The sequence below is a fragment of the Megalops cyprinoides genome, chromosome 14 (genome assembly GCF_013368585.1).
Source record: "Megalops cyprinoides isolate fMegCyp1 chromosome 14, fMegCyp1.pri, whole genome shotgun sequence".
NCBI classification, from domain to species: Eukaryota; Metazoa; Chordata; class Actinopteri; order Elopiformes; family Megalopidae; genus Megalops; species Megalops cyprinoides.
In genome coordinates this window covers 27996183-28017829 of record NC_050596.1, presented here as the reverse complement: position 1 = coordinate 28017829, position 21647 = coordinate 27996183, and the positions used below count along the sequence as shown (strand labels likewise).

Here is a 21647-nt window from a genome sequence, read left to right as displayed (position 1 = left end):
TTGCATTCATTACAATGCATTACGTTACATTATTGGCATTATTAGCCCATGGTCTTATCCAGAGCCACTGACATAGGTTACAGTTTACGTCTTATCCATTTATACAGGTGGAAATTTGCTGGGCCAATTCTGGATTAAGTACATTGCCAAAGGGTACAGCAGCAGTGCTCCAGTGGGGAATTGAAGCAGCAGCCTTTTGGTTATGAGCCCTTCTCCTTTACCACTATTCTACACTTTGCCCTGTATACTGACAGTGTCATTCAGCGTATATAGTCCTCCTGTTGAATGCAATAAAAAGTGCTTAACTTCTTTATCTTTTATGATCTTTATCTCTGACTTAAGCGTGTGCTTTCTTACCCCTCAGACACCCCTCTGATGGTGCGGAGCAGCAGTGACCCCGCCCTCAGCGCCCCTGTTGAGGTGGGACCCCCCCAGCCTGAGGAGGCTGACAGCAGGCCCACGGCCACGGTGAGTACGGAGACTGAGAGAGATGTGAGCTGGAGGCCTTCACTCGGGGTTAGAATCTGTAAATCCACGCTGAGCAGAGAGAGAGAGAGAGGGAGAGAGAGAGAGAGAGAGAGAGAGAGACAGACAGACAGAGAGAGAGAGAAAGAGAGAGAGGGAGAGAGGGAGAGAGAGAGAGAGAGAGGGAGAGAGAGAGAGAGACAGACAGACAGAGAGAGAGAGAGACAGAAAGAGGGGCGATGAATGCAGAACTCTTAGTACCCCCGTTCTGAGTCCCAGTGCCTCCCAAAGTAATCTTTCCCATTACTGTGCAATCACTGTGTTCCCTCACACGGTGCCCCCATTCCTAAAGGACCGGGGCAGCAAATGGCACTGTCTACAAAGGAGAAATATCCCCCTGCACCAGATTAATATTTATTTATTGTGTTTTGTGAAGTTAACAGTGGGTAAATGGCCATTTTCTCTGCAGACATCAGATTTTCTCTCTCTGTGCTGGTTAATGGACTGGCTTGGAATGGATGGATTTTTTCATTACCTCTCTATTCATGACATGGGTCTTTAAGTCGCCCTTTTACAGGGGCTCCGGGCAGGGGGGTTCGGAGCACTCACCCCTGGTCTTTGTGTCTAACCTGCCCTCCCACAGCTGCCCATGTGAGGTGTGCTGTCCTGATGGGGAGTGTTGATCTTCCTGTAAATGTTTTTTTCCCTCCACCAGCTGTGACCCTCTGTCTCTGTCTCTTTCCCCTCACAGTCAGGCTTAACTGTGGCAAGCACTCCTCTCTCACAGTTCATGCATGCAGAAATATCACTTGTATTTGTGCTTTTCTTCACATTTTGAACATGCTGTACCTTTGTGTCTTTTCTAAATAACTCCTCTTGACACACAGTGTGGTGTAAATTAAGGACTGCATGTTACAATTACATGCTTGGAACATCTACACATCTACATGGGTAGACTACACAAATTGCTCTTGGTGTAGGGAAGCAGGCATCATTTTAAAAGGCAACTTGGCTGGTTGTACAAGAAAATAAGACCCAGGGAAGGTTTTTGGTTGGGCGTGTGACACATTTAAACACATTTTACAGTCTTCCTGTGGTAAACTGCTGATCATTTTTTCAGATCAGGTCTAGGTGTCTGTTGTAAGGATCGTTTCCCCACGTTGTAAAAGCTTCCTCAGCTCTTAAGTTTTTATTTATGTCACGTCTCTTTGTTCCTCTCGGTTGTTTTGGAGAGGGAGCACGGCAGACGCATTCCATGAGTATCAGGTAACAGGGCTCAGGTTATGAGAGCGATTTGCGGGGTTATTTATGTGGAGAAACGGGCGAGGGGCAGTGCTCTTTGTCTGGGTGAATGAATCCTCCTCTGCTCCGGGTTTCTACGGAGTCTGCCTCGCTTGTGTGTGGCCTCAGCCTGCCAGATACAGTCCCGTAGCAAAGATGGAGCTCATTTATTCCTTTTTCTGGGGTCAGAAGTCACACATCTGTCCCAGGGCTGTCCCTATACCCCCCCCCCAATGCTCCCCTTTCCTGGGGGTACAGGAAACTGTCCTCTTAAGGGTGACAGGCCCGCCACACAGAGACCTGAGGGCCTGGAGCGGAATGTGACACACACACAATGTTCTGTCAGTGTTCCGGAACTCTTCCCAAACCCTCCGGAACAGCCCGGCTGCGGAGGAACCCGACACACTCGCTCGCCCCATTGTTTGTGCTCCGGGGTCCCTCTCTCCCTCCACCCCTCTCTTGTTTGTAAATGCATTGTGCATTAGCCAGGGTGCTTGTTATTCTCTCTGGTTATTTTCTCCGGGCCGCCCACACCTGTGGCCTCCTCTCTTCCCCCCCTCGGAGATCTGTCGCTTAGCAGCCCAGACCAGCCTCCATGTTTCCATCTCATTGAAGTGAATTTGTTTTTCTTCAGGGCCAGTTACACCTGCGCCCAGACCTTCCACACATACGCTCCTCTCTCCTGGAAGAAATATAGCCTATAGATCACTATACTGTCTTCACTTTAATGGCAATTACATATATAATCTATTCTTAATAATATCTTATTGAGATTAAACTAACCTGTATCACCACTATTCTGTAAGTTGGTAAGATCGAGGTGTTCATGGCACATGACTCAATGCAGCTGTTTGACCCTGGTTTGCACTCTTAAGCTCAACAGCAGTCTAACCCTGATGTGGTTACGCCTCGACTTTGAATAACACATTAAACAAAGTTTTCCTCTTTCTGTTTCTTACTCAGCAGCGGATTTGGCGGTCGCCCGAGATTCCTCAAAAACATTGTTTGAGAGCCACACAAACAAACCTCTCGTGCGCCCTCGGTTCATTAAGTGTAGTTAACGACAGAGCCCTCTCTGATTAGAATGAGCCCGGGTCCTTTTGTTCGCGTGATGGAGAGGCTGGTGGGGGGTTTGCGTGTGGCGGACGGGTGCGCACGGGGACACACGAGAGTGGGGGCGCGCACGGGGACACACGGGAAGAGGTGCGCGGGGAGGAGGCGCGCGGGGAGAGGCGCGCGGGGATTTCTGATGGTTTAGTCAGGTGTCTCAGCGCTGATCTTAGATTCCACTTCAGATTCCATTCTGTTTCTCTGGAGCGCTTTGATGTGGTTGTGTGAACCTGGCCTTGGACCAGACGTGGAGCATTGCTGTGGTACCACAGTAGTTTCTGTTTTATTCCAAGGCCGTTTTCCAAGTGCGTCTGAATAATATATTTTTTTTGCTGGATGTATTTATTAATATGATTTTCCCCAGTTATCCATTCAGAAGTGGTATACCTATTCATGTAAATTTATGTAAATAAATAGTGATGTTGCTGGTCTTCTTTGTGCCATTAGAATATACGCTGCTTCATTGTTAATAGTTTGATTTGACGAGGTTGATCTTGTCAGTGGAGCGGAGTTCATAATCTCTTGTGAAATATTTGTTAAAATGTCTGCTGTGAGCAGATAAAAGTAGATTTATTCATGGTCTATTTTTATTACAGTTTATCCCTCTTGCTCCTTCAAGACCCAATTAGAAGCTTGTCTTTGGTGGTGTTTTTCTTCCAGGCTATACTGTTGTTTGTCTGTCTAAGATGGAGCAGAGGGACTTCAGGCCCTCTGATTGGGTCCCAGTGGTCACCTGATGTGGTCCTTCTGGTCATTTGATTGAGTCCCTGTGGTGGTCATTCAGAGTGATGTCAATCACCTGGGAGGAGACCGATTTTTACAGCTATACCCAATGGACCCGAGGTTGTGTGAAGGCTGCTGGGTAATACCCAGCAGCCCCAGTGCTCACCTGTCAGATAGCGCTTACATTTCAAACTTCAGTGAGGAGCTTCTGTTATTGCTCATCGTGGCATGCAGCAGTAGCTGGGGGTGTGTGCTGTTTAGAGGGAAGGTTCAATTTCATACACATCAATAAGATGGGCCTCCATCAGGGTGGGAATCTGTTTCCTGAAATGTGTCTAGGCATTTAATGAATAATAAGCTTATCTGCTCCTAACAGCCTCAAGACGCTGCTGAATCTTGTGATGAGCAGTGTGTGTGTATTGTGGCTTCACGCACCTCACAGGGTTTGTCGGGAATGCTTTCCCGGGACAGTCCTCTTTCAGCTGCAGTTCACTAACCCACCACCAGTGGAACTGTTACTTTACTGATCTGTCCAAAAAACTCCAAACTCCTGTCTGCCAGTTACACAGTCATGCACTCGTACTTTCAAACCATCGGTTAGCTACGGTGTTCCCTTTCTCTGTCAGTCTGTTCACTTCACCGATTTTTGGCTGTTTTTTTCCCCCCTCTTTCCACACAACTCATCCCCCATTTCCCACACTAAAAGAGCCAGTAGCGTTTATTGCTAATAGCAGTGGTCCCACAGCCCCCGTCTGAAACCCTTCCCGGCCGGTATCGAATCACGCAGGCCGAGCCAGCTCAGCCTACGCTTTGGACCACCATGGCCGTGTTCTTCAGGAAGTTGCTCTCTCGTGCGGGTTTGGTTTCACACACGTGAAATAAGCTGTCAATCACTGTCCAGTCTGAGATCAAAGGGGTTCATTCTCGGTAGCACCCTTAGAAGTGATGTCATAACAGGATCATTGCAGCTCTCAAGAATCTGACAGATGCTTACAACACAGGCTAAGACAGCAGTAAGTGGTAAGCTCTTCAGAGTTTTTATTCTTTCATATGTTTGATGCAGCCAATGCTTAAACCTATGAGCTCATCATCTTAGCCGTGTTTGAGTTTGCGAAGCGTTTGCCAGATTTATGAGGCCGTTCCTCGTGGGTTCGGTGTCTGCTGTTGCACCCTTGTGTCCTGGGAGTGGCACGCAGCAGCTTGTGCATGGATAGCAGATGCCCAGCTTCTTTACTTTCACAGCACTGCCTGTTAAATCTGATCCTGGGTCAGCAGCACGCAACCCAGTGCTGCTTTCACGCAGGGCGTGCCTCTGCCTGCGGCTGACCTGACGTCAGCATAGCGACAGCTGTGGATTCCGGCATGTTTACGACCCCTTCCTCAGGTTTCTCAGCTCTCTGGGTCACGCTGGTGTGCACCCCACCCCTCGCACCTCCATCGCAATGGAGTGGGTAGAAGTGACCCCAGAGCCGTCGCTGCCCCGCGCGCGGGCCATGTCTGACTGCGAGCCGCGCCCCTCTGCCCTCCCGGCTTTCCTACAGACGACACCTGCCGACGCGTGACACCGCGATCGCGCCGGAGATACCTCATTATCCCTTCATTTCATCCGCCGCAGCCCAGGGGAGGCAGCCGCTGTCTGCCAGCTGCGCCGTCTGCCTGTTCTCGTTCTCACGCCTCTCTCCCTCTCGCCCCTCTCTTGAAAACTGCTCTCGAAAGGAAACAAACGCTCGCGTTCAAATCGCTCCCTGCTTGATATAACATCCTCTCATTCACAAACCCTCCAATTAACATCGGTTCTGCCAGCGCTTTCTCACCGACCCACTGGGGGTAATTAAACTGGCAGCTTTCGCTTGGCGGAGGCCGAGCCATGGAGCTGTCTGCGTGGGGGGGGGCCGGGGGGGGGGCTGCTGTCTCTCCCACGCATCCATACAGTAGCCACACCTGTCCTGACCCCACTGGATAAACGCCGGGCTATGTTTGGTTAGAAACGCGCTGTGCTGACCTCCCCTAAGCTGCCGTTTTGGGGCCAGCATGACAGGGGCGGCTTCAAAGGCCCGCCGTGGCCCACGCCATCCGTAAAGCTGACAGGCTTTTAAGGGGATCCGCACGGGGGCCCTGCTGTTTTGTCGTAAGACCGCCGTCTCAGGAGCGGAGCGCGGAGGAATGGACGCTGTAGCTCGGCAGCTGGAGAGGCTGTCACGTCGTTTCGTTTGTTTACGCTCCCGTCCCTCTAATTGTGCGTTTCCAGCTGAAATGGATGAAGATCAGTAGCTTTCTCCCCCATGGCATTCCTGCTTGTGGATAATGAGCAGAAAAATGCGGATGAATATTTATAGGTTTGGGCTGCGTTTGGGCCAGCGGGGGCTGAGATCCTGCCCTCCATTGGTGTGGACAGCAGTGGGGTCCCTGCACCTGATGACAGTGCTGCAGCGGACATCTATAACCTAATCTCCATCTCTCCCCAGTATAGCAACCTTTGTCTCTGTTATGAGAAGGGCTGTCCATTTATTGGTCTCCATGTCTTGGCTGGGTGCGGAAGCACCAGCTTGGAGCATGACCATGCCATTGCTCTTTGTACCCCTCTGTACCCCTCCAAAAAGCTGAAAACTTCTCCTTTAGCGTTCATTGTTGTCTAAAACCTCTTTAGCAAAAACAAAACAGCGCAAATTGGAATTGTTAACCTTGACATTTAATTAAAGCTCTTAATTCGGGTGGCTGCGCACTGCCTGTCGAGTCAAAACAAGCGATTGTTCGCCGCGTCGCCGGAATCCGACAAACAAGCACGGAATGGAAGGCTTTGAAAGGAGTCTTGAGATGCGAACAATGAGCAAAGTGACACACCGGCTTTCAAGATGGCAGCCTCTGCCGCGCGCCGTACGCTGCGTCGGGAAGAGAGCTTTGACATGCAAATGAAGATGTAGAAATTACATGGTTCGCGAGCGCCGTCAGAACACTGGGGCCGCAGCCCCCTCCGTCACTGCGGTGAGTGCGGGGTGCCTGCCACCGACGGGAGGGCTGCCCGTCCGACTCGCACACCCCCCCCCGCCTCGCTCTCGCCCCCCGGCCCCTAATAACCACGCGGGAGTCCCAAATGACAGGGTTGTGGTACATTAATGCACAGAGTGCCTGTCTCAGACACGGATTGTAGACTTATAGCGGGAGTCTCTGAAGTAATGGGGGCTGTGTAATTGTTCGGATCGTCCCTCTGCCTTTCCGTGAAGTGAGTGTGAAAGGAGCGCGTAACGCACGCCCTCGCGGTCACTCCGGGATTAACGAACAGGAGCCGGGGTCTGAAGCTCTGTGTGAATCGCTCCTGCTCAGAGATTAGGGAGCGTTAAAAAAGTGTCTGACAGGAAAAGAGCGTGTTCGGTGGGAGGGTGCGCTCAGAGGGTTGGTGTTTACCCCGTTCTGGTTTTTAGGTTTTTTGTGTACGTTTTGCTTTGACTGCTTCGCAAGAATCCCAGTTTTACCTGCCCTATAGCCTCATTGGAGACTAGCAGCAAAACCCGTCCAGAATTACCGGCTTTACTAATAATCTGCGTGGATTACGTTAGTGGTGGATCAAAGTCTAAATTCATCTGCGTCTGGGTGAAGCTTATTTGCACTTGCCTTTGAAAGCACCTCTCTGCCAGAACGCTGGATTATTTTACTTTAAAATGCAAAGTAGATAATATCCTTATTACGAAGTTAATTGCTGGGATGTGTTTTTTTAAAGAATTGTTAGGTACAGTGCACACACCTTGTTAGATCAGGCAGACATCTATGTCTCTAGAAGAAAGTGTTTCACTTTAAGTGAGAACCTATTAGTCTGAGGTGAAAGGTTTCAGTTTGTCAGTCAGTGTTGTTATTTATTTATTTAACTTCCAGCTCTTCCTCAGGTCATTAGCGAGCCGTTCCTGGGAGAGGGCTTCTGGAGGATGCTAATTGGAGTGGGAATATTTTCTTGTTTCAAAGCCCACTTGGGTTTAATAGTTGAAAAATAAAATCTGGAGTTATTTTTAATGTCTCCTACCCGGGTTGTAATTCATATCTTCCTAAGGGGGCAGTATTATTGTGGAGGCCGGGGTTTGTGTGGAGGCAGCGGTGAGTTCGGTGAGAGAGTGTCAGTGTGAGCTGTGGCTCGGAGGTGTGTGTGGGGAGTAATTCGGATGAAGCGTTCTGGTGTTTGCTTTTTTGACGTGTGGAGGGGAGGTAACAGGCCACTCTCGGATGTTGACAAATGTCCCTGGTTCTCCGGGGATTGCCTCTTTATGGTGACGGCTGCTGTAGGGACCAGTGTGACACTGAGGCCACTTTTAGTGGCAGTGGCCCTGACCCTCTGCCCCACTGCTCTCTCACCAGTGCGGTTATCGTCACGGCAACGTGGTCCCACCCGATCTACCTGCCTATGGCTGAACTGAGCTTGTGGGTGTTGACTCTCATTAGATAAGCTGCGGAAGATGCTTTTTTTTTAATTACACATATTTATCCCATGTTTCAGATAACCAGTTAATATCACCAACAGAAATATACTGTTATATATAAACATATGTTGTTCTAAATACTGAAAGCAAAGCCTGAAAAGTGCTTTGAGTGACACACTTGGGAATATCTCCCTTAGTGAACTCAAAGGCAACTCTGAGCTGATGATCCTCACTCAATATTATTAGTAGACAAGTCTGCAGCAGTATTGATAAAATAATAACAGTGCATACAAGGACAACCGTTACTCCAGCAAAACAAATTCCCTGTAACTTTTTACACAATATATAGAATTGCCATATGGACTGCAGAATACTCTGACTTTAGCGTGGAAACAGGAGGACAGAGGACGTTATTGTTTCCCAAATTTAAGGCCTTCCAGTTTCTCTGTGATATAAGTGACTTTCCCAAAAAAAAATACTTTATCATCAGTAACCAAGATGACATCTCAGATCAGCAGTTTAAATTAAGAGTTAGAACCGCTGAAGGGGCCCAGGATAGAACTGGGAGCTGGCGGTCTCTCAGGACGGATCTGCGAGAGAGGCAGCTAGCAGACAGAACACCGCCGCAGACGCGAGAAGCGAACCGTATCAAAGCGTTAGCGATGCAAGAATCTATTCAATTACTTTAAATATTAGGTTGAATCTGTGGGTAAGTGTAATGAAAGTGTCCTGTTTGAAGACAGTAATCATATTTAACAGTGAGTATTTATCATGCCCCGAAACCCGAGAGTGGCACAATAACAGTGTGTCTTCCAAAGAAGCGTGAAAGTGAGTAATATGCTGAATCAGCTCAGGTGAATCCAATCTTCCCTCTCCTCTCCTCACTGTTTTTAATTACTCTCTTCACACTCTGTGACCACTGGAGTTATTTCTGGTAGCAATTTAAATGTCTTTTTTTTCCTCATAGAACCACCACCACCCACATGCAGACGCACACACACACTGTGATAAAAATGAGTTTACTCGAGTCCGGTGTGCTGGTGCAGTCTGCACATTTAGAAAAAAAAAGTTGAAATTGTGGTTTAAATTACCACTGCACTGGAATTGACACCCCCCCCCCAAAATACCTCACCTTGTTTATGTAAGCTTATTTCAATATGAATTTGTACTGTACCTCAGTGTTCCGTAGCAAGGTATGATGGGAAGACACATTGCTCTTCACAAAGCCCCCCTCGACCCCCCCTCAGCCACTCCCCCTCGCCCCGCCCACCCCCCAGCCACTCCCCCTCCTCCTCTCTTGAGAGAAACATTACAGATGTAACCAAGCGCGATGCAGGAGCTGGACTGACAGATGGGGTATGGATGTGATGGGGTCAGAGGTCACGGGGAAGTACATTAGGATTGCTGCGTTGTGGTGACCCCACACACACACGCTGTCACCCGCGGGGGAGGGGGGGGGGGTCCTGATACATTACCCCCATCCCACCAGACATCAGTCATCCTCACCTGACAGGTGACCCGCAAGTGATTACTGTACTCTGTATCTGCTTACAGACACACAACCTGCTTTTAATATCCTGGCTGAAGAGGGATCTCAAGGGAAGCCATATTAAAAACAAACAAACACTTGTTTATTTGTTGGATACGCAAATCAGTTTCTCATATTTGCTTTATATATAAGTGTGTGTGTGTGTGTGTGTGTGAGAAAAGGAGGGAGTTTGTGGGAATTTGTGTGTCTGTGTGTGAGCGTATTTGTGTGTGTGTGTGTGTGTGTGCATGTGTGTCTCTGTGTGCGTATTAGTGTGTGTGTATGTATTAGTGCGTGTATGTGTTTGTGTGCATGCATGTGTGCGTGTCTTAGAGTGTGTGTATTAGTGTGTGTATGTGTACGTATTAGTGCATGTGTATGTATTACTGTGTGTGTGTGTGTGTGTGTATAGGCAGAGATAAAGCCACAGCGCTATAGATGATCGATGCCCAACAGCAGTAGAGGGATGCTGATAGGTCTGATTGCTGTTCCTTCATGATCACATGACCCAACATGGCTAATTGGGTTGTTTCCCAAAAACTGGGTCAGGTTTTGTGTATGGAGCATTATATGCTGCGGATGGGGGCTGTGTGAGAGTAGGGGGTCCAGGCGGGGGGTGAGGGCGGTGGGGTTTGGGGGATGGAGCTTGAGCAGGCCTGCGCTCATCGTTAGGGCTAATGACACACTGAAAGTGACGAGGCAGAAGGGCCTAATTGGGCTGCCCCAGCGTTCATGTGTTTCTGTTTAAAGTTCACATATATTTTATTTACTTTTCTCTGAGGTTTTCGCTGCGGGGGGTTGCTGTGTAGCGTGATTCACTCCACGCAGTGTTCTCTGGACAGGGGGAGAGAAGGAGGCAGGGAATGGAGTTGTGCGGTTTTTGGGGTGTGCTTACATGAGGATGTGCTGGGGGGGGGGGGGGGGGGGGCATCATGTGACTGATGAAGGCCACTCATTATCAGGCTGTGACTGACCCAGCGGCCCACCAGCAAGAGGGACAGCAACAGGCACCCAAAGCCAACAGAAGTAACACCCCCTTGTGTTTTCCCACAGGGAGTGAACCACACGCCCACAGACCAGGGCGAAGCTGACGAGAGACACCGAGCCGATGTGCCCACCTCCAAAATGAAGCAGATCTCTCCCAGGTAAGAACCGCCACTCTGTGTGTGTGTGTGTTTGTGTGTGTGTGTGTGTGTGTGTGTGTGTGTGTGTGTGTGTGTGTACGCTTATGCATTTGTGTGTGCATTTTGTGTGTGTGTGCATGCGTACATGTGAATGTTTATGCACTGTGTGTGTGTGTGTGTGTGTGTGTGTGTGTGTGTGTTTGTATGAGTATGTGTAAATGCGTGTGTGTGTGTGTGTGTTACGTACAGTGTGGTTGTTTTCCCTTCCCCACTGTAGCATTAAGAAGCAGTTGAATATTTTCCCCCTTTTCTTCCCCCTTTATTAGAGAGATCAAGGCTTTGCTGAACTCGCATATTAAACGATGAATCATTAGCAACTACAAAAGCCGAAGGAAACGGGGTCAAAAACACAAACAAACAAACATGAGCATAAATGAGTTTGGGCTTGCTGGAGATAACGAGCTGGTCTGGGATTAGAGCTGGCATCTCTTATTGGAGGGCCAGGCCCTGCCCGTGTCACACTCTACAGTGCCACCCTGATGGTGACGGTCATGGGAGTGTCACATCAGTGTGTCTCCAGTGGGTCATCCACTGCATGTACTTATTGCATTTTGTGAAAAACTTATTTATTACTTAGTTACAACTTGGGACATATTCATGCGGTCTGTCAGTAAACTGGGAAAATGTCATTTAAAATAAATATATGAACATATTCGTAGTTACATTTGAGAAAGGCATACCAGCTCCAGGAGGGAGATTAGAAGTATGCGCGTGGTGTGTGAGTGTGTGTGAGTGTGTGTGTGTGTGTGCGTGTGAGATATCCTCCAAGAGTCTTATAGTCAGACCCCTGTCAGTTTCACAGAGCACCTCCCTCTCCCTAGCAACCTACTTGTAACCATGGAGCTGGGCGCAATAAGATGCCTTCACTCCAAACTCAAACTTTAAAAACCTACAAATGATAGAACGGGCCACTGCGGTGAGTAAATGATCCTTGAAATTGCAAAAAAATAAATAAATAAATGGCAATCTGAAATGAGTTTGGCCCACCTAGCTATAAATATTGCAGCGGCCCGTCATAAGAGCGCGATGAGGCTTTTCGCCGGGACGAGCTGTTCGTCAGCGTCCCTGTGAAATCGAAGCTGGCATGTCTTTGGGCCGTCAGGAAACTCGGGCGGTAAACGCTCCAGACAAAAAAGAGCCAGTCGTGTAGCCGGTCAGACAGCCCGGGGGGGTTTTTTTAATTTTTTTTCTGTGAGCCAGGATCCCTGTCCTGTCAGTGCCAGCGCTCCCCTGGAGGAGGCCCAAGACGACATGGCAAATTCCCAGTCAGATTTCACGGCGCTTTAGGGGCATGACGGGAGAGCGGCAGGGCCGCGGGAGGTTTTGGGGGGGGCAGGGTTGGAGGGGTGTGCTGGCGCTTGGCGGTGTTTTGGCTGTGCCAGCATGGGGCGATGGGCAGAGAGCACCTCGTTGTCTGTGTGCACTGAACTCCTCTGATATGGTTTGCACCAATCTGCGCCCAACCCCCACAGACCCCCCCGCCCTCGGTGGCATTCAGCTGAGACAGGCTTGGGAGGGGGGGGGGGGGGGGGGGGACGTGTCCACAGGGCTCTGGGGCGGGGCCTCTCTCGTCAGGGTGCCAGTCCTTATCAGAACCACTTCCTGCTGTGTCCCCCAGGGGCAGCGAGACGGAGCGGAGGGGGGGGGGGGGGGGGGGGGTCATTATCAGCACGTCCCCACATCACTGCCACTGCCAATCACGTCTGCTGATAACACCGCCGCTTTATTAAAGAGAGAGGGGCCAGGCGCAGCCGTCATCAGAGGGGCACGCGCGGGCCCAGATCTTTCCGGAACACATTCCCCCATTCGTCTCAGACACGCCGCGACGATTATATCAAAAAGAATTAGCTCCGAAATGCTCCATTTCCTGTACTGATGTAAAGTCACATGAATAAAATTCAGGTGTTTAACGTGTGGAACGATTCAGACACAGCGTTGCAGTTTAGGGAGAGGCTGCACTGACTGACTGGCTCCTCTGTGCAGGCTCAGTGCCACTAAGCTTTGTGTGTAAAGCATGTTTCTGTCAGTGACAGTGAGCAGGTGCGCTTTTTGTTCAGAGGTAATATACAGTGACACAGTGCTGGTGATGACATTGCTTACATGTCACACCAGTATGGATATACATCGCTGCATTTTGATTGCAGGATGAGGGTGTTGGTGCTCTCCAATCTGGATCAGGGGGATGGTGTGTTCATGGTGAGTTCTGGGCAGGTGACCCCCCCACCAGTCTTCCTCTGCAGGTGATACTGTAGGCATGTGGGCAAGGCTGTGCGGACACATGACCACGTCACCTGAGTGAGAGTAATGAGGTTCACCACCTAATCGGTGACCCCCTGCTGTTGTGAAGCAGCTCAGAAAGTGGGCCCCTGCTGCCCCCTTACACTCAGGTCCTACTCTTCTGGCAGCGCTTCTCTCTCACCTCAGGGCAAGGGGATTTCGGCTGTTTTTTTGCGGTTTTGTTATGTTAGTGCAGGAAAGATGGTTTTGCAGTTATTTTTTTCCCCGGCTAACAAGCTGTGCCCGGCACCTGTGCGCTTGTTTGTGGTTGGTGTTTGTTGTGCGAATGTAAATCGAGGAGTGTCGTGTCTTGACCCCTCTTGGTCTAATGAGGACATTGTGACAGTCTGAGCCACAGTCCTAGTTAATAACACTGCACCTCTCCGAGGGCAGGAGATACAAAGGAAGCGTTCCAGCGCTCTCCTGTTATGAGTGAACCTGAGGGCCCTGGAAGGCCGGTGTTGGAGGGGAGGAATGTGCTGGATGCGTGTGGCTGAGAATGAGGTAGGATCCAAATCAAAGGGAAGCTAATTTGGGCCCCACGCGGCGCAGGAGTGGAGGCCGAGCATTCCAGGAAAGCACAGCACCGGGCCTCCTTTCTCCAAAGGCATTACTCACTCTGCGACAAGCGCTATAAATCTCCCTTCTCCCCGGTATCGAATGCTAATGATAATGACACAGTAATAACCGTAAACAAATCGTAAGCGCGTTCAGATAGTCGCACCTGCAACAATGGCGGAGCTGGAATTTCTCGGCGGGGCCTTTTGTACGGTACCTCCGCATTCCGGTTTAAGCAGAAGCCTTCATCTTCTCTGGGGCCCTTTGTTGTTATTGTTGATTAGTATTTCCAGTAAAGCTCTCAGCCTCAGCACTTTGAAGATTAGGCTGGAAAAAGCAAGGAGAGCTGTGGTTAAGGTGCTTTCTTCTTTTCCTCCCAATCTCTCTCTCTCTCTCTCGCTCTCTCTTTCTCTCTCTCTCTCTCTCTTTATTTCTTCCTCCTCCTGTTTGTTGAGAAAGACAGGGAGGTAGCGAACACCTGTAAACATCACCCCCCCCCCCACACTCCCCCATTTCCCTCACCGAGTCTTCTCTGTAAATGAGTGTGGCACATCTACCTCCAAGCTCATTGGTTTAGCCATTAATCCAGGCTGCCTCAGACCGAAGGCAAATGGATGTGAAGAGCAAGCGGAGTGGAAGTTGCAGATTGTTGGCAGGGATGGGGGGGCAGGGGCTGTACAGCGGCTTGTTTTTTCCCCCCCTTCATATTACCACATGTGGTATTCATTAGGGCCTCTTCATTAATTCTCTCCCTCCCTCTGCCTTCCTCGCGGTGAGCGGCCGCTTTGATATGTGTTGTTTTTTTCCTGGCCTTGATTAATTGAAACTAGTGGTTTGTTGATGAAGCCCGCACTTCAGAGGGCCCCCGAAAGCGCTCTCACCTCAGCCGGCTCCGCGGCCGTTTGTTAGTTGTGTCCGTCCCCTCTTCCTTTCCCCCGTCTCTGCCCTCGTCCGGTACCCCTGCACCCCTGCACCCCTGCATGGGCACCCCCTTATCAGCGCCCCATCCTGGGAGCAATGGCGGTGGTTTGACTTCTGCTAGCCTGTGCAGGTGTTAGCGCACCCACAGTCAGAGAGCTGCAGTGATTACAGTAGAGATGAGGGATGGGAGAGAAAGACGAAGGTCAGCGCTGGATCAATGAGAGGCAGGATCACGTGTGGTCAGCCAGATAAACTCATTAACTCCAGACGCTAAGTCAATTAATTGCAGGGAGATCCTTATTAGAGTGACGACGCAAAGGCGTGAGAAGGGGAAAGATCCTCCAGCCCAGAAACGGAAGGAGGAAATCAAGTGTTTTAAGGAAATGAGCCCTTTCAGCCAGCTGCAGCTGAAGAACGGCGCTTAATGGGCTTATCTGAGCGGATTTCACACAAAAGTACATCACTCAGCACGCTGAAAGAGACGGGCCTGTGCCGTCTGCTGCGCGTGTTAAGTCCGGAAGAAGGTTCACGCTTGACCAAACCTGATTACTCCAGACAGATTACCCATTTAAACACCAGCTGATGTGCCCTTTGTTCCTATTCTGTCACCCTTTAAGAGATGAGACTGTTCTTGTGCTTCGGAGGATCAGGGAACTAGAATCGGGGGTGAAGTTGTTAGACAGCGAGGGAAGGAGAGTGAGAGCTAAATGCATATGAAAGGTGTCTTCAGGTTCAGCAGCACAAGAGCCTTGATTAGGGAGAGCTTCATCCTCACTGATTGTGCCGTTCGAGACTCTCCTGCCGTTTTCATCCTTTTTGAACTCCGGCTCTGTTTTCCGCCTGAGTCCCGTCTGTCCAATGGCAGGCCCCGCCGGCGAGAGCGAACCGAAAACACAGATTAAAAATAGCGAGATTGAAAATGTTGCCTTGTCCGTCCGTAATGCAGACATCGTGCTAACAATTTAGCGCAGAGCGCAGAAAAACAGGATCATGCGCCGAGTCTGTGACTCGCGGACCTGCTGGCGGAGGCCACTGAGAGAGCTCACAGCGCTAGCGATGAAACGCAGTGCGGCCGTGAGAGTGTGAGTATACGCACACGCACACACACACACACACACACACACACACACACACACACACACACACACACACTCACACACACACACACACTCACACACACACACTCACACTCACTCACACACACACTCACTCACACACGCACACACACACACACACGCACACACACACACACTCACACACACACACACACACTCACACACACACACACACACACACACACACACACACACACACACACACACACTCACACACACTCACACACACACACACACACTCACACACTCACACTCACTCACACACACACTCACACACACACACACACACACACACACACACGGCTCGCACTGGGTGTGTTCTTCTGCGGCTCTCTGACCACCATCGTGTGTGAGTTTGCAGACAGCGGGGAAGAGACTCAGAACTTGGTGTGTGTGTGTGTATGTCTCTCTGCAGTAGCCTGACGAAGATGGTGGAGATCAGTGGAGACCATGGACCACTGGGGATACACGTCGTGCCCTATTGCTCCTCTCTCAGCGGACGGTAAGCGAACGCACACTCTTTCTCTCCGTCACTCTCTGTCTGTCCACGTCTCTGTTTTCTCTCTACCTGCCTCTCGAATGCACACTCTTTCTCTCCGTCACTCTCTGTCTGTCCACGTCTCTGTTTTCTCTCTACCTGCCTCTCGAACGCACACTCTTTCTCTCCGTCAGTCTCTGTCTCTCCACGTCTCTGTTTTCTCTCTACCTGCCTCTCCAAGCTCATTACAATACATTACTTTCATTTAGCAGACGTTCTTATGCAGAGCGACTTCCAGCACAAAAGAACACAAGTTTATCCATTCAAGTTGAATGAGCAAAAGTGTCAGACCAGGCTAACAACACGCCCAGAGCAGTGAGTGTGAGCATAACACTCTTCAAGCCCTACCACAGGTTAACTTGTGCAACCTGAACCAAACAGCCTAGAAACTAAGGGGAGCCAAGTAGACATACTACCGTACATCACAATCATCAGATCACAGAATCCAAAAATGCATTGCAATAATGGACATAAAACAAACCACAAGTAATACAGGCAATACAAGTAATAGGTGTTAGGGGTGGGGATTGAGGTGGAGGCTGTCATTGTTTTATAAATCCCCCCAAGATGAGGTCTCCCACAGCTGTCTGGATTTTGGCTAAAACACTTCACACTTTGCCATTTCTTTTTCACAAACTTCTCGTATAGGAGTGTGCGCATGCACGCGTGTGTGTTTGTATGAATGTATGTATGTATGTATGTATTCGAGAGTTTGTGTGTGTGCGTATTACTGTGTGTGTGTGTGTGTGTGTGTGTGTGTGTGTATGTGTGTGTGTGCGCCACGCATTAAGGACCCCTCTCTGTAGGCGTGCTCTTTGAGGATGTTGCCCTATTAAAACGCCCTGCTCTTTGAAGGCATGTGGGAGGAGGGTGATTCTCGGGGAGGTCGCCGGGGCCCTGCCAGTGCGGGGGAAACTCATTAAGATGTTATGCCAGGGAAAATGACTGGGGTTAAATGTTAAGTGCAGGGGGCAGAGAGGGCAGGCGGTGTGGCAGGAAGTGGCGGGGAAGGTGACACTCTTCCTGGGCTGTGTCGGGGGAGCAGTCACAGGGGGGATTGCGGTGGAGTCCCGTCTCCTGGAGGGTGTGGAGCTGTGGACACTGTAAGCACCATCTTACTCCAGGCTGTGTCCAGTGCCACAGGGCTGATCCTCATACAGATGGACAGTGATGTGTTAACCGAAGTCATGCGTTTTATGAATGTGTGCTGTTTTGTGTCATATGCTGAGGTCTGTTTGGGCCAATGGTGATTCTGATGGTGATTGTCCTGGATCATTCAGAGGGGGAGGGTGGCTCTTCTGGCTGTTAAACCGGATCCCTGTGAGCTGCACCTCTATCCCCCCCCAACCCCCCACGTCCTGTTATATCCCTCCTTTGGGGGGCATCCCTCCATCTGGTGCCTTTAGACATGCCTTAGACACTCCCTCCAACTGAGGGCCTACTCCCAAGGCGCTAATGATTCACTATCTGTATGACTGCATGCCTAACCCTGTTGAATGCACTTTTTGTAAGTCCCAGCGGATAACTGCGTCTGCCATATAGATATATGTAAATGTCTACTCAGAAAAGTGGCTGTCAGTAATTTGCAGTTACATAACTGACCAAAGCTGTGATGTCAGTACTCTAACTAACTGAAGCTGTGCACCGCAGCTGTGCTCCTTTAATGCTGGTGTTGAATTGGAGATGACTAAGTTAGATCAACAGTAAGCTCCTTCTGTGTCAATGTGGACTGCTGGAGAGCAGGTATTGTCTGCTCCACATAGCTGTTCAGCTGTAAATCAGAGTCAATGCATGGAGATCAAACACGGGCTTACAACATTGTGTTCACACACTGTAGATCAAAAACATTGACTTGTGCTGCTGTAGTCAAACAGTGAAGCAGGGACTCTCTTTGTTTTCATTACAGCTCGTCAGAAGTGACAGCTGTTAGAACTGTGCTGTTCTGGTTTCTGTGAACACTAGGCCATGTATGAGAGGAGTGTTTTCTGTTTGCACTGTGTCGGGCGGCAGTGTAGCATAGTGGCTGGGGCACTGCTGTTGTACTCTTGGGCAAGGTACTTAACCCACAGTTGCCACAGTACATATCCAGTTGTATAAATGGATGACATTGTAAAAACACCGTAACTGATTTAACTTGCTCTGGATAAGAGCGCCTGCTAAATGCCAGTAATGTAATGTAATGTAACGTGTTTGGTTCTATGGACCAGTGAGGAGAAGGGGCTGTTGGGAGTCTTCTGCACTGTGTCCAGGCTCTCCTGGCTCAGGGCCGCCTTTGTGCTGTACCAGGGGTAGCCTCCTGCTTTCACAGAGCCGAATCTCCTGCTTCTGGTGCTAGAGCAGTGGGAAGGACAGGGACAGTTAAAGCCACTCGTTAGAGGCTGACAGACATGCCGGCGGTGTGCTGGAATGGGCTGTCTGCCATGCGTAAGCATACTGTGCAGCCTCCGTTTCAGGACCTCATGTAGCGCAAACGCTGCCCGCGCTCACCGATAGCAAACGTTCCACTCACTCAGTCAGCAATATTTACCCAATCACAGACTGTAAAGATCAGGGAATCTGCGGTGTGACACCATAATGCAACACAGTTACACTGTAAAGGCCTGTTTATTCTGTTGGAAAGCATTTAGTAAACATGTCACTACTTGTGAAATATGACTTGTTTTTTTTTTGAAGTGGTTAATAAACAGACAGTAAGTGGATTGTAAGTGCAGATTTCAATGTGTGAGGGGCTCCCGAGAGGCTCAACCCGTTAAAGTGTCTGTTGCAATTGCGGGCTGAGCCCTGCACCCTGCGCTCAGGTTCAAGCCTAGCCATGCAGTCTGCCAATAGTGACCAGGAGCCCACAGCGATTGAACACCTTCCCTCTTCTGGGGCAGGGCTTGGCATGTGAGCCAGGATTCCCTCGTTGCACCACTCTTGGGTCACCACTCATTTGGGTAGCCTATGTCTTCCTCAGATGATGTCAGGGGGGTGCTCCCCTCTTCCTTTAGGCTTGCGCTTCCTGTTGCATTGTGGGACTTGCATTGTGGAACATTGTAGCGTATACACACGCATTTGTTTTGCAGGATTGAATTCATTATTCCTTCAAATGCAGAGGTTGTAGTGGTGAAGTGCGCCTAATGTGGAACTGGAGATTACAGAGGAGCTGTGTGGGGAAATTTAAAAAGATTTCAGTTTCAGTCAAATCCCCTCCTAGTGTCAATGTTAGAACCTGTGTTGTTCATTAAAAACAACAAATCATGCAAGAAACCTACAGCAACATATAAGAAGTGCATTTTTTCAAGAAAGCAAATATATTGTTTAAAATTGTAAGTTCATAACCCATGTTTCCTACATGCTCACTTTTTGGTAACTACAACAACAGTGTCAGCAGTAACAATACAAATAGGCCCCCCAAATCAAGCCTGGCAGGCAAAACAGTAGTTTTAACTGTGTGGGCTACATATGAGCTCTGAGCTGTTTCATAACCAGATTTTTGGGCAGAATCATTTAAAGTATTTTACTGCTCTTCGCTTGTGGTTGCTAGCACGCATGACTTCAGTTATTGGTGATCGTATTATGTGTTTTTCTAAAAAAAAAATTTGCCTTTACTTTGAAGATGATTGTTTTTATGTGTGGTTAACCCGTATATGTTACCATTTCAATGGCCTTGTGGTAAGTGTTCCTGCCCTAACCCAGGAGGGTTGTGGGTTCAGCCTCTTGCCGAGTCATACCAAATGCTTTAAATATAGTACTGAGTTTCAGCATTAAGAAGGAGTGATGGATCGGGGTGATGGCCATATGACAGATGTGCTGTGCATATTTGTTACTGATAAATTTTTGTGCGTGTGTGCGCGTGCGTGCGTGTGTGTGCATGTGTGTGTGTGTGTGTGCGTGTGCGTGTGCGTGTGCGTGCGCGTGTGCGTGCGTGTGTGCATGCGCGTGTGCGTGCGCGTGTGCGTGCGCGTGTGCGTGCGCGTGTGCGTGCGCGTGTGCGCGCGTGTGTGCGCGCGTGTGTGCGCGCGTACGTGTGTGTGCGCGCGTGTACGTGTGTGTGTGTGCATGTGTGTGTGCGCGTGCGCGCGTGTACGTGTGTGTGCATGTGTGTGTATGTGTGTGTGTGTTTGTGTGTGTGTGTGCTTCCTTTGGTTTGTCACAGGGCTCTGGGGCTGCACATTCGTGGTGTTGAGGAGAACAGCCGCTCCAAGAGGGACGAAATCTTCCAAGACGACGAGTGCATTGTTAAAATCAATGACACGGAATTAATAGACAAGTCCTTCGCACAGTAAGTACAGCCTCTCTGATGTGGAGCTGCTCCCGGCGTGGGGCTATTTTGTAGGCCTTTTCTTGGCCCTTTTAAGCGCCTCTCTCAGCCCTATCAGAGCGCTGTGTTCCACACGCCACACAACAGGCCGCTTTTTCACAGATCGCTGTGGAGCACGGTCCCATTTATGGTTATCACAATATTGGACAGACATCAAAAGGAGCAGAGATGCAGCCATTAGAGGAGTGTCCTCTGGAAAAGTGCGTTCCCTCCTCTCCTTGTGGCCATTAAATGTTCACCATGGAGAGGGAGGAGTGCCAGAAAGCGTGGTCCTGCTGATTGCTGTTAACAGCACATGCTCCAGGGGACTCTGATGGCCGGTGGTCTCCGGGATTGTCTCAGGAGAGAGAGAAGCTTTAAAAGTGGATCCTTGTGTAGAGTTGTCTGTGTGTGGTGAGCTGTCCCTGAAGACGGGTACATACTCTGAGCTTGGGCTTAACAGTAGCATGCCAGGAGATCAACCATTCCCACCTCCCCCTTAAAGGAAAAAACAAAAATGCATAAATAAGTCGGAAAAGGGGCTTATTTGGCAGGATACAGATATTTTGGCATTCAAATTTTTCTTTTGAATCTGTCTGCTCAAATCAAATGACAGTGTAGTTTTGGACAAATGCTACAAACTGTTTTTCTGTGGAAGTGGTTTAAACAGTGCTGAGAGCTGAAGGCCAAGAACAGTGTCTCATCTCAGTTTCATGCGGAATGAATGATGTCATATCCTGCAGAGAGTGTGGATGTCACAGTGTCTCACTTCCTCCCTGCAGGTCACAGGAAGTGTTCCGTCAGGCCATGCGCTCCTCCGTGGTACATTTGGAGGTTCTGCCCGTCGGCAACAAGGATCGCTACGAGAAGAGCCTGATCGGCCAGCTCTTCACCCCCGAGGGACACGATGCTGTTCCCAAGGTCAAAGTCCCTCTCCCGGTCAAGGTGAAGCCCGTTGAGTCTCCCGCCAGAGTGGCCGAACCTGTTGTCCGAGCGGCTGAGCCACAGGCAGGCAACTACCTGGAAGGTGCGGCTTCCGGGAGCCCACAGCCCACCAGTCTACCAGCCACCCCCAAGGGGACAAGTGACAGTCCCTTGCTGAAGAAGAACCCTGCTCTGTCCCCCCTCATGGGATTCGCCAACAGAAAGGGGGGCAAGAAGCTCAAAATTGACCTAAAGAAAGGTACACAGAACACGCCTCCGGAAGATGAGGCGTGCATTTTTCAGTTCCTGCGTAAATCGGGCAGCTGATGAAAGAAGAA

The 21647-nt window shown here is 49.7% G+C and overlaps 1 protein-coding gene across 1 annotated transcript in view; it reads left to right on the top strand.

The window, feature by feature from the left end:
• The window catches only part of LOC118789431 (partitioning defective 3 homolog B-like), a 206495-nt gene that overhangs the window by 60972 nt on the left and 123876 nt on the right, over positions 1 to 21647 (top strand). Inside the window, 5 exon segments of the mRNA XM_036545850.1 lie at positions 365 to 468; positions 10564 to 10655; positions 15981 to 16067; positions 20242 to 20367; positions 21168 to 21568. Of these exon segments, the coding sequence (XP_036401743.1) occupies positions 365 to 468; positions 10564 to 10655; positions 15981 to 16067; positions 20242 to 20367; positions 21168 to 21568 (810 nt within the window).